Below are 18586 nucleotides of genomic sequence, written 5' to 3' on the forward strand. Positions count from 1 at the left end.
TAATTCAGATCTTAAGCCTTGATTTTAAAGATGAAATAAACTAACAAATATTTATTATCAGATTGATATTTGCAGCTGTTTTGCTTTCCAGATTAATACACCGTCTCATATTTGGGGTCTTATTTATGGAACAAAGACATGAAGAAAGTGTATCACGTCTCCAGCACATCAGTACATTTTGTATTTATAAGAAAAGTTTACCTGAAGAAGACTTCACCACAGCGCTCGGTTTGCTCTGGCAACCATCTCTTATAGACAGCACAGTGATGTTGTAGCTCTGTCCACAGGGTAGATTATTTAGAGTGCAGCTATTTCCAGTAGAGTTACAGTAGAGTCTCGCCCCAGTGTTGCTCACTGCAGCCACGTGGAAGTACTGGGCATCAGGGTTGGGGGACCAGGACACAACCATGGAACCTGCTCCGCATTGTGCACCAACAACCACATTCTGTGGTGGACAAGGCGCTGAGGGTGGCAGAGACACAAGTTGTTTGAGTATTGTTAAACTACTCAGATAAATTATTAAGCCTGCCATCTGTATGTAGATTGTATAAAGTCACAAGCTGTTACACTGAGTTCATGTCTGAGCCTCCGCTGCTTTTGATACCTGTTCGTACGTAAGCTTTGTTGCCCTCCAAACTGGAACAGGACTCATCCTGGCTGAACATGCTAACATTGTAGGTCTGCCCACACTGCAGCTCACTCAGATCACAGAAGGTCATAGTGTTGTTACACTCAGCCCTGTAACGGCCATCTGCTGTAACACCCACTGCAGTATATAGGAGAGCTCCGCTGGCCCCCTCCCATGTCACTGCAGCAGAGTTTGAGTGGCATCGTAAAGAAGCTTTCACGCTGGTTGGCTTACATGGCACTGTGAAAGAAAAAGATGAATTAAGCATTGCTGAGGTATGAGGTATGATATGAGCAGTAAGACAACTGACATGTCAACAACATACAATCATTTTTTTCATCATTACTATCATTGGCTAAGCTTTAAAGACATCTTAAAACACAGATCACACACACACACAGTAGTTCCCACCTACCTGACTGCAGGCTGAGGTGGGCTCGGCTGTTATCACAGAGTCCATCCTGAGCTGTAACTGTCAGGTTGTAGAGCTGGCCACAGTGCATGTTGGGTAGCTTGCAACTGCTTTCAGTTGTGTCGCACTCTGACTTGTGACCATCAGGTCCAAAAGCCTGGACCTTGTAGATGGACACACCCTCCCCTTCTTCCCATGATACCACTCCTGTGTCATTCCTGCACACCATCTCAGCTCTTACTTTCTGAGGCACACATGGCACTAAAGACAAATGTGAATACAGAAGAATATTAATTGCACTCTAATATACTATATATTCATGATTTCTTTTTAAAAAATCCATCATATTTTGATAAATGAAATCTTCTAACCTGTGTTGATCTCCACAGCAGAGCTTTCAGTGCTGTTACATGTGTCATCTGAAGCAGTAACAGTGATCGAGTAGTTGAGGCCGCACAGCACGTCACCGAGCAGGCAGGTTGAGTCGTTGCTGTTGCAAACTGAAGCGTAGCCACCGCGGCCCTGGGCAACTACCGTGTAGGATAATGCTCCTTTACTTGGCTCCCAAGACACTGCCACAGCACCAGACTCACAAACAACCCCGGCCTCCACTAGGTGTGGTATGCAGGGCACTGCAAAAACACAGGGAAAGAACGATTAGTACAGATGCAATGATCACATACAGACCTTTTCAATGATAATAACTAGTAGTAACAACATCTGTGTGCAAATATTAGATTGTTCAGTAGTATATTTAAACAATCACAAAAACATTATGTATTTTTATTTTCCTATTTAAGAAAATTATGGACTTAGCATGTCGTAACTGGCTGTCAGACATGAACATTCCCTATTGTACCTGCTTGCATCTGCTGTGTGTCACTCTTTGACACATTGCACACATCATTAACAGCAATCACGCTGATGTTGTAGGTGAAGCCACATAAGAGGTCTGCGAGGATGCAGGACTGTGACATTGTCTCGCAACTCGTTTCATCTTCTTCCACGCCGGCGGCTTGGACAATGTAGTAGTCCGCCCCTCTGCTGGCCTGCCATTCCACCACAGCTGTGTTAGTAGAGCAATCCAGTACATGCACAACATCCTCGGGAGGACAAGGCACTGGTGGTTGAAGGACAAAGTGAAATAGCTCAATGAGGAGGTAGTAAGTGTAATGATAGTGGCTAGCTGCAACCCTAGCTCCATTTCTAGGTGCTTACACTTCTGACTCAGATAACATAACAGCTCCTTAAGCTTCATCAAGGCTTTTATACCTAAAAACCTAATAATTTTATAATGGAAAACTTAATAACATCTTCAGGTCCCTAAAAAATGACATGTAGTTTTCACTAGTAAGCGACCCAACTAAACTCCCGCAATACTGAGTTTTGCATTTGTTTATGCCCCCCTAGAAGTTGAAATATGCCAAAAAAATATGTTTTCCGCCAGTTTGAAATTACTGTGAAACTACCAAATAAGTGGTACACTACAGCAAATCATTGCCTCACAATTTTAACTTATTTTTATTGCATTTTTACCTGATTCCACCTGGAGTGTGGAGCTGGGAGGGCTGCTGCACTCATAATTTGAGGCCACAGTGATCACGTCATAGATCTGACCACACTGTAAGCCTGGCAGCTCACAGTTGGTGATGTTGGAGCTGCAGGTGGAAACATGGCCACTGGATGAGTGTGCTGTTGCATTGTAATACAAGGCACCCTCAGCGTAGGCCCAGTCCAAGAGGGCTGAGTTGGTGAAGCAGTCCAGAATCACTGTGCCAATGTTGGGTGTGCAGGGAACTGACAAAAGAAGGGAGTAACACTTTGAGTACTTGCACATGCTAAGAGCAATAAATCTATGACACACTGAAATCATGAACATCACACAGTCCAAAGGAGATTCATTTAAAATCTCACTGTTTTACCTGAATGGAAAGTTATAGCTGGGCTGGGCAGACTTGAGCAGGTTTCATCCTCTGCCACCACCTGGACAGAATAGTCATGTCCGCACATCAGATTGGTCAAAGTGCACCTTGGGCCTGCAGTCTGGCAGATGGACATGGACCCCACTGTGCTCTGTGCTGTCACTTTGTAAGAAAGAGCCCCATTGCTAGCACTCCAGGACACAACAGCCTGATTTTTGGAGCAAACCATCTTCACTTCCACATTGGTCGGAACACAAGGAACTAGATAAAAGTGTGAAGAATAGGAAATTGAAACTCATTTAAGTATACATTTTAAATGAACACAGAACTACATTTAAAAAAGACTTAAATTAGATCTGTCTTTGAATTATTTACACACTTTCTATTTTCAGAGTAAAAATAACAACAGCGTAGCAAAAATACTGATTTGTCCTCACCTGATCGCAGTGGGTCACCTTTACTGGGATCAGAGTTACACTTCCTGTTTGAGGCCACCACAGTCACTGTGTAGTTCTGTCCACAGAGGACATTGGGCATGGCACATTGCTCGCTGTCAGACCAGCAGCTCGAAGACTGTCCATCTTCCGTCCTAACTTTGGCAATGTAGTACTCTGCACCAGCCGAGCCAGTCCACGACACCACAGCAATGTTGGAGATGCAGTTCATGAAGCTGGAGATACCGGTGGGTGAACAGGGCTCTTTGGGACGAAAGGAGAAAAGACTGGATTAGAAAAAAAGGGTCTCAAGTATGGTGCACAGTTCCATTTTAACAGCACATATTTCAATGACTCCAGGTCTGCCTGTAAAAATCACGTTTAACTGACCGGCAATAAAAATTGTTTTACCACTCGTTGTCAATTACAGTTCCTTAGTATATGTAAGAAATGATGCATTTTACAACATAAAATCCTTTATGTACAATTGTTTTTACGGTTATCGTGCATTTTTGCAAAGAAATATAATATATGCATTGCCCTTTTACTTACTGGCTTGAAGACAAATTTTTCCAAGTATAAACCGGATTTTACCTGATGTAAGACTTAAAGGTGGGCTGGGGCGGCTTGTGCACACTGAATCTGCCGCCTGAACAGACAGGAAGTATTCCTGACCACAGTGGAACTCAGAAATGTAAGTCCAGGTATCATTGGTACTGAGCTGCACTTTGTGGCCAATGTTGTTCTCTGCAGTCACGATGTAAAACTCTGCAGTTTCACTGGCATTCCAGGCCAGTGATCCCACCTTAGAAAATATTACAGTACAATTCAATCATACAATTCAATCCTCATCAGAAATCAAGATAGCATTCTTACTTTGAATGTCCTTCAAGAAGGTTTGACACTTTTCCTGAAGATTACTCAATAAAATCACACGAAGGTTTGCTTAAGAGAGTTCAAGCTATATAAGCAATGAACCAGGGAGTAAGATCTATGAGTTTATCTTTACCCAGGTGAACTGGGTATGTCTTTAATTTACTGAGCCGAAACCTTTTTAAAGAGTTAAAAGAAAATCCAGATAAATAATATTCACCTTTGTAGTGCAATTAAGAGATGATGTCAGATTCTGAGGTATGCATGGTGCTAAAAAGAGAAGACATAAGTTTAGACATTTATTAGTGTTGATTAATTTGATTATTATTTCTTTATTTAATTGTATTGATTTGTCTAGAGCGACAAAATGAAAGTGCTAGGAAATGGTATAAAATGTCAGCAATTTAAAACTAAGATATTCAGCTCTGTACTGCTACTGTTCTGCATGCAGTGCGTTCATTTTCATGTGCTCTAAAAAAAACCCCATTAAAACAATTCCATAAATATTACTGCTGTTTAAAAGCTTGTTTACCCATCCGAATTGAAGTGCTGTTGCTCGGCATGCTGGTGCATACGTAGTTCATGGCAACGACATAAACTGTGTACGTTTCACCACAGTGTAGATCATTCCAGGTGCAGATGGTGGTGTTTGTGGTGCACGTGTGGATGTGGCGATCCTGTCCTGTTGCAATGGCCATGTAGGACTCTGCGCCATCGCTCGCGGCCCAGCTGACTGAGCCCAGGCTCTGCTCACAGCGTGTAAAGCTCTGTACATGTGCTGGGACGCAGGGGGCTGACGAGAAGGTTAACAGTTTAATCATCACACATTATGCATGTTATGTGTGAAAAAAATCTAAATGAGACACATACTTGTCATGTATTTTTCAGGCCGGCTTGTAGGACTGTCACACCAGTCATCTTGAGCTTTTACAGTGAATGTGAACAGCTGTCCACAGGGCAGGTTGGTCTCTATCATTGTGTTATTCGTTTTTAAAGACGTGCTGTATCCCAGGTTTCCGTCTGCTTTCACAATATATGCCGATGCTCCTTTAGCCTTAAACCAGTACAGCAGCACCGTCTCATTGTTACATGACCCATGGACCCTCAAACCATCTGGCTTACAGGGTTCTGACAAAAGAAGAGTCACATTGGTATTCTGAGGGATGTTGCTGTCAGTCTAGCAACTGTTAAATTTAGGGAAATTAATAGTAATTAATTGATTAATAGAGTAAATCTAAACAGTCTTTGTGGATGAAAATTCCCAACCTATCTTTATGTACAGAATAATTAATAATTAAGGTTAGGCCACTTAATAGGAAATAAAGCATGTTATTAATTCAATCAGGCAGTAATTAAAGTACAAATCACTCATTCAGTCAATCAGTACTAACGAGTTACTGTACCTGTCTGAATCTCCACAGTGCTACTGATTTCACTGTAGCACCTGTTGCTGTATGCAATGACAGAGAGTTTATAGGTGTCCCCACAGGTCAAGTTAGAGAACTGACAGGTGGAATTGGTGGAGTTGCACTTCAGTGTTGTTCCCATGTTGGTGGCAGTAGCCATGTAGCGCTCCACTCCCGCGCTTTCCTCCCAATACATGTTGGCTGTACTTGTCCCACACTGTAGATCCACTCCCACACGTGACGGCTTACAGGGGCCTAGGCCGTAATTCAAAGAGTGAAAATAGTTTTAATGATTTTATTTTAGACTGTAGAATAAATTTAAGATCGTGATTGAGACGCGGCTCAACTCACGTGTGCTAAAGGAGATATTAGTGCTTTTCTCAGTCCGGCAGTGGTCGCTGATGGTTACGAGAGTGACGTTGTACACCTGTCCACACTCCAGCTCTGTCAGATTACACTGATGTTCAGTACTCTCACAGGAAACGCGGGAACCATCTGCTGAAACAGCAGTCACCATGTAGGAGTTTGCTCCACTGACTGGACTCCAGGAGACTGTGGCTGTGTCATTGTAGCAGTCCAGGTTAGCTGTGCACTTTCCAACTGCGCAGGGAGCTATTGGCAAAAAAACAACAACATCAGTACTGCCATGCAGGACATCGACTTTAAAGCTGCAATGATCTCCATGAATGCACGGCTCCAAATCATATTTATTATTCAAGTTTCCACTTCAGAAAATAGATGTTATACAATTCGGCAGACGAGTACACATTCACTGAGAAGCACAGGTTCTCTGCATGGGCATGTAGTTGATGTAGCTCAAAATACCCGATTTTTATGCCCTTTTTTAAAAAAAAAATAAGTCCCTGATTTTTTAAAACAGCAAGCAAGACGCTGTTTGTTGCCTAGGCTGCCTGCTATGATGCTGTTATAAAAGTAAACACTTAAATGAGGTTCAAAGAAGCAAAAGAAAACTTTTTAAGGGGGTTGTCTGTCTTCAGACCAAGAGATGGCACGTGATATTTTCTGTTTATTACGTGTGTCTTACTTTTAGTTCATTTCTTCTATCATTTTAGCTTTTTTTCAATCAAGTTCTCGCAGTTTACATTATTTTCATTAAAACACATCTTAAAACCGTTCAGCTATAAGTGAAAACTGCAGTTATAAAGTTTGGGAAAGAGAGAAGGGGGTCTCAGCATACAATGTCAATAAAATTAGGCTGGTAGGGTACCTGAATACAGCAGGACAGTGTTGGACCTGCTGCTATTGACTTTCTCCCCAATAGCAATGACATTAGTGTGGTAGATGACTCCGCAGTGAAGTCCTTCCACGCTGCAGGAAGTGGCATTAGTATGACAGGACAGCGAGTGTCCGTCACGGCCAGCGAAGCGAGCCTCGTAACCCACTGCACCAAAACTTGTCTCCCAGGAGACCATCCCCTGGTTATTCTGACAGTTAACGTTTGTCTGCACGTTATTGGGCGGGCATGGCTCTGAGTGCGGAAAGAGAGACACAACAGAATGATTTAGTGTGGATGTTGATATATATTCTGTCCAATTGTTGAAGCTAAAGGCTGCCCAAAGTGACTTAATAAACTATCAGCGGGGATCTGCAAATTTAAAGAGCCCATCAGTAGTCATGGAGGAAAACATGAAGATATTTTGATACCAAAATAAATCAGGGAACAAAAAATTGTTTAGCACGTGTTCTCACCTGTCACAATTAAAACTTGTTCAGTAGAGGTAGACACATTTTGGCACACAAAGTTGTTTGCTGTGACAACGATGCTGTACATTTGGCCACAGTTCATGTTGTACAATGCACAGTAAGTGTCATTGGTAACACAGGAGGTGGTGAGTCCCTGGTCTGTTTGCCCCGTGACTGTGTAGTAATTAGCACCCTTGGTTATGTCCCACTGCACCTGGCCGATTGTCACGCTGTACTGGGTGGTGATTTGGATTGGGATGCAAGGCTCTAAAAGAGAGGATGGAGGAAAACTGAGACAAAAATGTAGCTTTGTGTGTTCGAACTGCAGCTTCAAATTAAATGCAAGAAGGTAGCGTAGATATGGTCCACTGTAGTAAAGTTATGTAATGTAAGTAATGTTAGAAAAAAGCAGAAACTTTATTGTTTCAAGAATTTTAGTGCATTTAAGGTCATTTTGGTTAATTGTGTTTTATCACTTTTACTGATACTTTGGTTGGTTTTAAGTGGGAAAGGTCAACATAATTATACAATTTCAATAAATTAGCAGTTTGTTTCACTTTTTTTAAAGGTGGAAAAACTCGGCAAGACGAAAGATGTGCTATATAGGTTCGTGAAGCCTCTGTGGTGCTGCTCACCAGTGACCAGCTGTCCTGTCATTTTAGCGATGCTGCTGCAGGTCTTTCCTATAGCTTTGACAAACACAGAGTAGCTCTGTCCACAGAGCAGCTCTGTCAGGTCACAGGAGGTCCTGTTGGTCTCACAGGTGACGTTGTGACCTGACTTTGTAGTGGCCATCGCGATGTATGACAAGGCTCCATCACTCGGCCACCATGAAACCACAGCTGCCTTAATCGCACAGTCCATATATGCCCTGATATTTATTGCATTACAGGGCACTGAGGGAAAGACAGATAAGACAGGAAACTTTATATGAATAGTAAAAATGTAGAAGCCAGGGACAGAGCATTTTACTAAAATGTAAAATTGAACATCATCCATCACTGTATCGCAACTGACAAATATGAAAAAGAAAAGCAGATTTTAACTACACAAAACTACAAGTCAGTTTTCTAAAGTAGTTTTATGCTGGGTAAAATCATTTGCAGACCTCACAAACTCATATTTTATTCACAATAGAACACAGAAAGACAGAATATAAAATGTTTGAAATGAGAAAATGTTAATTTTTAAGAAAAATATGAGCTCATTTTGAATTTTATGGCAGCAATACTTCTCAAATAAGTTAAGTAGCGGGAACAAAAGGGTGAAAATGTTTCCAGGAATAATGAGGAACATTTTCCAACTAATTGGGTTAAATGGCAGTCAGTAAACAACTGACTGGGTATACAAAGATAATAAATCAGGCCTAAAATGCACTTTGCATAAAAGAAGAAACAGGACTGTTGAGCAGCAAGAATCCTGTATCAGACAAGGACGGCAATGTTTTTATTAAAATGGTACATTTTCTCAGTTTACACATGTGACGCGTTTTTCATGTTGTACCACAGATAATTCTCTATAATTAAAATGCATTGAATTCTCTCTCTGTCCTACCTGACGGTGTGTCAACAACAGGAGTGGGCGGGCTGTTGCAGTACCCATCAGAAGACACTACGGAAACATGGTAGATCTGTCCACAGCCGAGTCCTGTCACATTGCAGGAGCCCTCTGTTGTGGCCTGGCATGTTGTGCCCTGATTGGTGCTGTCGTGCAGTGTGGCGATGTAGGAATCAGCTCCTGAGCTTTTCGACCAGGAAACGATGAGAGAATTGGCCTGACAGTCGACCACGGAGGAGACGTTTGCTGGAGTGCACGGCACTGATGAGAAGAGACAATTGTCAATGTTTAGAGCAGAGCTGTAATTCCTGAAAGTTCGTGATTAATATCACAGAAAGATTTGAAAAAATGTTGCCTGGTGTGATGAGTCTGAATTTCTCCAGCAATAATCAGAAGGTAGTATCGGGATTTGGCAGAAACAACATGAAAGCATGGATCCATCCTGTTTTGTTTCAACTGTTCAGGCTGATGGTGACGTAATGGTGTGTTCGATATTTTCGTGGCACGCTTTGGGCCTCATAGTACCAACTAAGCACACTTACACACTATAGCCTACTCAAATATTGCTGTTGTCCATCCCTTTATGACCACAGTGTAGTCATCCTCTGATTCTTGCTTACAACAGGATCCTGCACCATGTCACAAAGTCAAATCATCTCTTTAAATTAACTGTACTTAAAAAGCCTCCACAGACACCAGATCTCAGAAATGTTTCAGCACCTTGTTGAATCTAAGCCAGGAAGAAAAAAGGAAGCCCAAACTGGTACAAGTAAGGTGTACCTAATAAAGTGACCAGTAGGTGAATGTTACCTCTTCTGCATGAAAAAATAATTCTTTGAGAAAAATAAACTGGCATCACCTTTTTAAAAACAAGTAGAATTTGAATTTAATGTACCGTAAGTAGATGCAAAGTTCTAAACTTTCAATGACAGTTTCGAAATCACTGGTAACTTGTGTTCCTGTCAAAATAAAACGACAGCAATAAAACGGTTCAGCAGTCGGAGTGCATACCTGTCTTGATCGTCACATTCTCACTCGGTTTGCTCTTGCACGTCATGTCCTCTGCAGACACAGTGGCTGTGTAGTACTGTCCACAGTGCAGATTGGTCAGTTCACACTGCTTGTCAGGAACTCTGCACTCGTCCACATGCCCGTCAGTACCCACTGCCTTTACGCTGAAAAGCTGTCCTTCCTTCATAGAGCTCCATGACATGGAAGCCACATTGTTGCTGCAGCTCAGGCTGGCTTTGAGATTCTCAGGAACGCATGGCACTGAGTGGGACAGAAATATACGTCTGCTTTCTTTTTCCCCCCCAGTTATGTTAATGAATATTTTATGTAATTTACTGTGTGCACTGTACCTGTCCTAAACATCAGCTGTTCGCTCTCTGAGCTGTTGCAGGTTCGTCCCTCAGCCGTGACGTGCACGATGTAAATTTCGCCGCATGGCAGATGTGTGACATCACAGCTAGTGTTTGATGTAGTGCAACACGTGGTACTGTCTCCGTACACGTCTTCCAGCGTGGCCGTGTACGTTAAAGCACCTGAGACAGTCGACCAGGTAATCGTGACTGTTCCGTTGTTGCAGTTCACTAATTCCTTTACGCCATTAGGAGGGCAGGGAGCTGTAGAAAGAGGAATACTCTGAGGTACAGACTTGAACTTCTGTTTCTGTCCTTTCTTGAATATTATTGAGATTACACAACACAACAACACATTACACATGAAAAACCCAGCGTGAGCTACATTTCCAAGAAAATTAACTCATAACTTGGACACATTCACACTCAGAGTCAAGTTAGACATATTTAACCCATAAAACAGTGACTTTCAGCTGTTTTATGCAAAGAGTATTTTAACTGTAAATATTTCATGCCTGTGAAGCTGTATCCACATTATCAATTTTCACCTCACAGATGTGGTGAAGATGGACATGCAGAGGGTGGGTGTGATAGGATGAGATGGAAGCAGCCAAACGAAAAAGAGGAAGAAGCAGCAGTTTATAACAAAACCAGAACATCAGTTATGTAGTAGCTCATTTACCGCTTACTGCTTGTAAAATGACAAATGTGGCGCTGACCTCGAGCACAATTTGTCCCCCCCATTAGGTGATCACTGAGTGCATTTCACACATCCTTTAAATTGCAGACAGAGCAATGGGTAAACAGCTGTATGAGCCAAAAACCAAAGATTCAGAGGAGCAGAACCATTTTCATGCCTCATATTACTGGCCTTTTAAATGGTTTCTTTTTAATAATTTTAACATATATTATGATATAATTGATATTATCAGTTTAAGTCTATTTAAATCCACAGTGCATCAGAGCACTGGTGATATTCTAGTTAAAGTGACTTCCCTTTTATCCTGGTTTTACAGTTTCGGTGTTTGCTTTTACGTTCGTTATAATTTTCCCTTACCTGTTTCGGTTTTGACAGAGTTGCTGGGTGCACTGGTGCACTGCTGGTCCTTGGCCTTCAGGGTAATGGTGAGATTCTGGCTGCATGTAAGTGGTGGCAGAGAACACATCCCATCTGACGTGGAGTTACAATCAAATGTCTGAACAGCACCCCTGGTGTCTGTTGCCACCACAACATATTCTTTGGCCCCGGCAGACTCGTTATACATCACCCACGCTGAGTTCGTCAAGCAGTCGATCTCCACGTCTGACAGCTGGGGTACGCAAGGAACTGGAGGCAACCAGGGACAGGAAATTAGGTGCTTACAGTATTCATAGATTACACAGACCACCGGATTTACAATTATATTCTGTAGATATCATCAACAGATGCTCAAATCTGCAGTCCAGAAATTATCTCAGCTGCTGAAATATGTCGTAATATTTTATTATCTGTGCATTTTTGTAACAAGTCTGTTAAACTAATGACTTGGCTGGTGTGTTTCTGTCGTCACTATCACTATACATGAGTTAGAACTGTGATCTAAAATTATGACAGATTTTTTGGTTAACCTTAAATGCACAAAGCCATCTTTTGCATCATCTAAAGACCACAGGCTTACCAGAAATAAGCAGCGAATAGGGTTTCTAACAACAGCCTGTACAAGTGAGAGGATGATATGGGATGGAAGTGAGGAATATACGATCAAAAACAGAAGAACAGCTGATACTTGCCTGTTTTGACCATTTTAGTTTGGCTGTCTTTGCCCACACATTCATTCCTGGATGGTGTGATTGTGACATTGTACTGCATCCCGCACGCCAGTGTGCTGAGATTACAGCCGTTGTTTGTGCTACTGCAGTTGTGTCTGGCACCTTTGGCATCTGCAGCAGACACTGTATACATCACCCCTGCCACACTATTGTTCCAGGTGACAGATACGACGCCAGTGCCACAGTTCACATTAGAAAGGAAGGATGAGGGAGGGCAGGGAGCTGAGTGGAACGGCAGAAAAAGAGGAGAAGTTGAGGTAAAGACTGAAGGTAAATAACAAGAAGGTAAAACTTTATTATGTGATGTATGAACCAAAAAAATCACTTTAATCAAACAGCTATTAAAAGATAAATAGATATAGATAAGAGGTGCTGATATCAGATCTGAATAGCTGAACACTGAATACTAGAGCAGGTGCACTAGAACTGCCAACAGGAGCTGCACCGACCTGTAGAGACCTGCTCTGTGGGGCTATGGGAACTGTTGCAAGCTTCATCTTGGGCCACCACTGTAACATTGTAGGTCTGCCCACACTGCATGTTCTGTACAACGCAGTAATGCGTAGGAGTTGTGCAAACGCTCTTTTGACCTTTGCTGTTCACCACAGAGGCGCGGAAGTTCAAAAAGTAACCTGTCGACTGCCAGGTAATGTTCAGGACACCAGACAGGCAGTCCAGATGGTTCTGTATGTTCTGTGGCACACACGGAGCTGGAAACAAAGCAAACACAATACTTTCTGTATGGTAACAGAAATCATTAACAGAGACACAGAACTGCTAATTTTTTATGTTTATTAAGAATGTATTTTGTCTAATTTAAGGGTATGGTTGCTACAACAAATAACAACAAAGACAAAAAACACCTTAGACATATGAATTTAGCTCATGAATTCAATTGAATGTTTATAAGTTTTAACCAATATCCCAATTACACCATGTCATGTCTTTATAGCCACATTTAAATGATTCATATGTCATAAATGGAGTAAGATCAAGTGTGTGGCAGCTGTCTGTTTCTGTTTTGGCTAGTGCTCAGTAACAGCAAAGAATTGTTAAAGTATACAAAGTAAATGTGAAATCCCTTTTTCTGAAACTGATGAATAAATCAGTGAATATAGTGCAAAGCTTTGAATAACAATAGACAAATTACCAGTGCGAATCTTCTTCATGTCACTCTTGGCTCCAGTACACTTGTCATCAATACCGACAACGTAGACATTGTACTGTTGCCCACAGAGCAGACCAGATATTTGGCAGCTGGTGCTGCTGGTGTTACACGACCACCGGCGGCCCTGTTCATTTTCAGCCACTGCCATGTAGGAGACTGAGCCTTGAGAGGCCTGCCAGGACACTGAGATGTTGTTTGATTTGCATGAAGAGTTCACCATCAACTGGGTGGGAGGGCAGGGAGCTGGAGGAAAAACAAGCAGTGAGTGAGATTATTTTTCACGGTTCATTGATAGAGGTTTCTGTTTAGAGCTAGATCCTGAGATTTTAAAAAGATGTCAGAATGAATCAGGAATAATTTGTATTTGCATTTCATACAGTTACATGTTATAACTAATATTAACACTAGTTAGTGAGATGCTTGGGCAGAAATGGTTTCCATAGTATGTTAAAACAGATAAAGAGAACAATTAGCTGATAAGCAGTAAAACATTTTGGATAGTGTATGCAAATGTGCACAGAACAGTTTATCCATTATCTTCCAGTTAGGTGTCAGCTTGTTTTGTAAGGATGTAATTGACCCCACCTGTGTTCACTCTCTGCCAGTCCTGAGCAGGACTGCTGCAGTATAGTCCCTGCCCACTGACGCTCACTTTGTAGCTTTCCCCACACTGCAGAGAACTGATATTACAGGAGGAGCCATTTGTAGAGCAGGTCTGCTTGTCTATGGAGCCGAAGGCTTGAGCTGTGGCATTGTAGTAGAGGATGCCAATTCCTGTAGTCCAAGATACCACAGCTGTGTTGGTGTTGCAGTCCAGGGATGTTCTCAGACCACTGTGGGGACAAGGACCTAACAAACAGGGAAGAAAAAAAGAACAGCAGGTGTAGTTTTAAAAAAAAAATAAAATTTTTTACATTTTGAGTTTCAGGGATTCATTTTCACAGGAACAGGAGTTATTTCTATAGAAATGTTCTTTAACTTTAAAAGCTCTGACATAGTAAATGGTTTTCCTGTTAGGATAACTGCAGGTTAGCAGTTAACTAGGGACACTAACTTTGAAAAGTTAATACTTTTAACATGTAGCAGATGTTATTAACACAATTTATGTATTTAATCTTCAAAAAAGATGTTCAGCTGATCTTTTGGGGGGGGGGGGGGGGGTTATTTAATTGCTGTTACCTTTTTTTTATAACATTAACATTTAGCTTAGCCGCTAATAATAAAAAAGCTAATGCTATGTTCATTAAAGTAAATTAAAAGTAACTGCAACACAAAGAAACACTAAAAGTAGGTGTGAAAAATTGATGCACTGTTGTTTCATGTTGCATTAGCAACATTACAGCTGTGCACAATTTACTTTTAGTGAGCAGCTTGTTGTGTGGGTATGACAGGTTGTATTTTATTACCTGTGGTGGCCTTGACAGTCTCGCTGACCATGCTGACACAGGTGTTATGGAGAGCCACCACTGTGATGTTGTAGTCTTGTCCACAGGCCAGGTTAAGGAAGTCACAGTTGGTGTCGGTGTTGTTACACTTAGCATTGTAGCCCAGACTGCCCCGAGCATAGACAGTGTAAGATGTGGCACCCAGCGCAGCATCCCATGTGACTGCAGTGATGCCGGTGTTGCAGTACACCCTTGCTGTGACGTGTGTGGGAATGCATGGAGCTGATGGAGGACAGAAACAGGTAAGTGTATGGATTAGTGTGATATTGTTTATTCCTGCAGTGCTCAGGCTTGTAATATTCTACACTAATGGCATGTACTTGTCCAGGTTCAGTGATGGATGACTATGATGTCAGAAGTCAAATCAGCGTCGCCTAAATCTAATACCATTTCAAAATGCTGCTTCAGCTTCATTGCATAAGTAAAAAAATATAATGCAGTTAAAATATTCTTCAGTTTTTAGTAGTTTTATAGAAACATTTTTACATTTTAAAAAATATTTTTACATTACATTATAGGGTTTGGGGGTATTTATTCTTTCATATAGCCTTGATAATTATGTCAATACTGGGGAGTGTTTGGCTATGATTGGCTATATTTTCTGCCTTTATTTTAACAATCATTCACAACAGCTTGTGTGCAGATCACAAATAATGGCTCTTCTAAGCAAATTAATTTAGAAAAATGAAAGTTATTTTTTTATTTTTGTCTGTATTATTATTATTCTGCTGTGCTGTAACTTAATAGAGGTTTCAATTATGCCATGACACAGGCCATTATGTCTTGTGCTTCTAAATGTGATTGAGTCTAAACAACCTGTTGCATTTGTTATAAACAAGCTTGATGAATTGTCACAGTGATACAGTGCATCAATCTGTTCATTATTATTTGCTAAATTACCCGTGTTAAGTCTTTGGGCAAAAGCCAGTTCACTGCTGCAGTTGCTTGTGAGACCGACCACACTGATGGTATATATCTCCCCGCACTTAAGTTGACTGAAGGTGCAGTTGGAGCTGGTGGAGTTGCAGGTGGTGACTGTTCCTCTGCTGTCCCTCGCTGACACCACCTGCAGTTGGTCTGGGCCTGAGTTTGCCCAGCTGACAGTCGCCATGTTTGTTCTGCACTGCAAATTCACCATCACGCTGTTTGGCTTACAGGGGGCTGGAGACAAAGCAAGGAAGATTAACTTGCAGATGTGGGTGGTTTTAAAAGTTATTAAATGGGGTGAAAGTAGGTTAGATAAAGGTTATAATGAAAAATTTGAAGGGATAGAAGTATACTGTATGAATGTTGCTGCACAAAACCTAAAAATAAATATTAAATATTAAATGACTCAGGACGTTCAGGAATCTTGCTCCTTCTCAAAATGTGTGAATTGTAATATGTTTTATAACGTTGTTATGGATTTTGTTTAGTGACTTCAAAACATTTGCCCCAATTTTAATGTTGGTCAAAGAATATTTGCTACCTGACTGTATCTCATAGTCGGAGCCTTCAATCAAGCCGCAGTCGATTGACGAGGTTGTGACGACAATGCTGTAAATGAGGCCACAAGTTAGGTTCTGGATGACGCAGTTGGTGCTACTAGAGTTGCAAGTTCTCCGTGTCTTGTCGCTGCCGATGGCGATTGCAGTGTAATCAATGTCCCCAAGGCTTCCCCTCCACTCCACTGCAAAGGTGTTAGCATTGCAGTCCAGCTTTGCTTGTACCCTGTCAGGCAGACAAGGGGCTTTTGGAAGAGAAGAGAAAGGAAGATTATCAGTTGACTGTTTAATAGTTTTGAGATTTAAAAGAAAATCTAACCCTAAAAGCAGATGTCATGTACCTGAGACAAAAGTTAGATTATCTGATTTACTGCTGTTGCATGTTGCACTGGAAGCAACCACAAAAGCTGAGTACTGCTTTGCACAATCCACCTTCAATGAGCAGGTTGTTTTGTTGGTACCACAGGAAACTAAGTGGCCGTGGGTACCAGTTAATGTGGCTGTGTAAGAGATGGCATGTCTACTCGGTGCCCACTTCAGAATTGCTAAGTTTGTGGCACATTCAGTTTTGACAGTCAGGTTGGTTGGAGGACATGGAACTGGAAGTAAGGAGATTAACAACAAGTCATTATGTGAGAAATGAACAAAATCATCTGCATTAAAAAAAAGACCAAACTGGGGTTAATTATTTGCAAAGGATGTCAAACCAGTACTTTGTTGGTGAACAAACCCAGAAATATCCAGATATTAACCTGTCTCAGTTTCTATCTGCTTGCTCAAGAGACTGGTGCAGTCAGGGTCCTGGGCAGCCACTGAGAGCATATATGCTTGTCCACACTGCAGCCCATTCATCACATAGAACGTCTGAGTTGTGGAGTAGTTATAAGCGATCCCACTGTTTCCTTGGGAGTAGATGAAATAGGTCACTCCGCTTTCTGGACTTGGGTCCCAGCTTACTGTGATGTCATTGTTTCTGCAATTTGTCACTCCAGTCACACCAGTGGGTGGGCAGATGACTAAGAAGGGGGAGAGACAGGTAGAGAGACAATTTGATAATTAGTGTCCCAGTGATTTTTTTAACACTATTTTAGAAATAGAATATGAGCAACAACAGATCCTGTCTTTGGATTTGATTTTACCTGAAAAACCTACCTAATTCGTCTCCCACTGGAAACTTTACGTCCAGATGAACAGAATCAACTTATTGGTATGGCATTAATTAGTGTTAAGATCACTGTGCGTTCAACTGTCTTGCTTATCTTATGTGTTAACAAGCAATTTTTTTATGTCCGTGAGTGTGAATGGTTGTCTGCCTTTCTGTGTTAGCCCTGGTGACCTGCCCAGGGTGTACCCTGCCTCTTGCCCTATGGGGGAAAGAGCATGTCCCAGCCTATCATAGGGTTTTGCCCCTTGACAAGGATAAGCGAATGAGAATGGATGGATGGGTAAGACAAAATCTGCGTAAGTTCTATTTTATTTCCTGAAAGTTGGTTATATCTGACAGGACAACTGTCTATATGATTGTTTATCATTTTTTCTGGTTCTTTCTTGCAAGTTCTTTAGTTCCTAGTTCTGTTGCATTGTTTAGGTTTTGGTTTAGGTTTTGTACCCTTTGAATTTAGTAACCTTACCCTTTGTCGACTTTTGTTATATCTTTTCAAAAATAAGTTCACTTTCTGCTCTGTGTTATGGTCTGCATATGGGTGAACTGAAACGTGGCAGATGTGAGCCATTATAACATATTAATAAAATGTTGATGCACAAAAGTACCAGGCAAACAGATTTGTACATTGTATCTGACGTTTAGTTCTATGGTAGCTGTATTTGTTGAACACTACAAAAGTTGGATGGATGGATGGATGGATGGATGGATGGATGGATGGATGGATGGATGGATGGATGGATGGTTCAATTCTCTGACCTGTTTGTAAGGTGAATGGTACGCTGGGTTGGCTCGTGCAGCCTCTCTCTATGGTGACAACAGTGACAACGACTGTTTCTCCGCAGTGGAGGTCTGTAAGGGAGCAGCTTGTTCCATTGGATGAGCAGTTGTGGATGTGTTTGTCCGTGAGAGAAGGTGCGGTTGTGGCCAAGTAGAAATCTGCTCGAAGGGCAGGGTCCCAGGTCACACGGCTCACATTTCCATCGCACTGCAGAGACATGTGGACGTTGGTGGGAGGGCAGGAACCTGCGAAAAAGATGGTGAGATAAAGTTGGACGGGTTATAAATCTAAATATAATTAAAAATATTAAAAGCGAAATCTTTGTTTTGAATTAATAAAAGATAGATATAATAATTATTAAATAAATATTGTTAGTGGTTATTTTAAAGAATGCATAAAGTTGATTAAAGCCAAGTTTATCCAGTTTATTTTTTTTATTT

The 18586-nt window shown here is 41.5% G+C and overlaps 1 protein-coding gene across 1 annotated transcript in view; it reads right to left on the reverse strand.

The window, feature by feature from the left end:
* Nucleotides 1-18586, reverse strand: part of fndc7b (fibronectin type III domain containing 7b) — a 41813-nt gene that overhangs the window by 3701 nt on the left and 19526 nt on the right. The window contains exons 21-51 of the mRNA XM_085376622.1: nt 18125-18391; nt 16956-17219; nt 16545-16802; nt 16188-16448; nt 15620-15880; nt 14681-14941; nt 13860-14123; nt 13257-13517; nt 12556-12816; nt 12068-12328; nt 11355-11624; nt 10298-10561; nt 9948-10208; nt 8934-9197; nt 8015-8275; nt 7386-7646; nt 6904-7164; nt 6027-6287; nt 5673-5930; nt 5140-5397; nt 4802-5062; nt 4490-4539; nt 3991-4201; nt 3400-3660; nt 2963-3223; nt 2577-2837; nt 1900-2160; nt 1412-1672; nt 1044-1301; nt 605-868; nt 202-462 (exon numbers count right to left, since the gene is read on the reverse strand). Of these exons, the coding sequence (XP_085232748.1) occupies nt 202-462; nt 605-868; nt 1044-1301; nt 1412-1672; nt 1900-2160; nt 2577-2837; nt 2963-3223; nt 3400-3660; nt 3991-4201; nt 4490-4539; nt 4802-5062; nt 5140-5397; nt 5673-5930; nt 6027-6287; nt 6904-7164; nt 7386-7646; nt 8015-8275; nt 8934-9197; nt 9948-10208; nt 10298-10561; nt 11355-11624; nt 12068-12328; nt 12556-12816; nt 13257-13517; nt 13860-14123; nt 14681-14941; nt 15620-15880; nt 16188-16448; nt 16545-16802; nt 16956-17219; nt 18125-18391 (7848 nt within the window). The remainder of the gene's footprint in view (nt 1-201; nt 463-604; nt 869-1043; nt 1302-1411; nt 1673-1899; nt 2161-2576; nt 2838-2962; nt 3224-3399; nt 3661-3990; nt 4202-4489; nt 4540-4801; nt 5063-5139; nt 5398-5672; nt 5931-6026; nt 6288-6903; nt 7165-7385; nt 7647-8014; nt 8276-8933; nt 9198-9947; nt 10209-10297; nt 10562-11354; nt 11625-12067; nt 12329-12555; nt 12817-13256; nt 13518-13859; nt 14124-14680; nt 14942-15619; nt 15881-16187; nt 16449-16544; nt 16803-16955; nt 17220-18124; nt 18392-18586) is intronic.

Source organism: Diplotaxodon limnothrissa, linkage group LG17 (genome assembly GCF_057381915.1).
Source record: "Diplotaxodon limnothrissa isolate DT_005_m linkage group LG17, D_limnothrissa_male_GT1.1, whole genome shotgun sequence".
Classification (NCBI taxonomy): Eukaryota; Metazoa; Chordata; class Actinopteri; order Cichliformes; family Cichlidae; genus Diplotaxodon; species Diplotaxodon limnothrissa.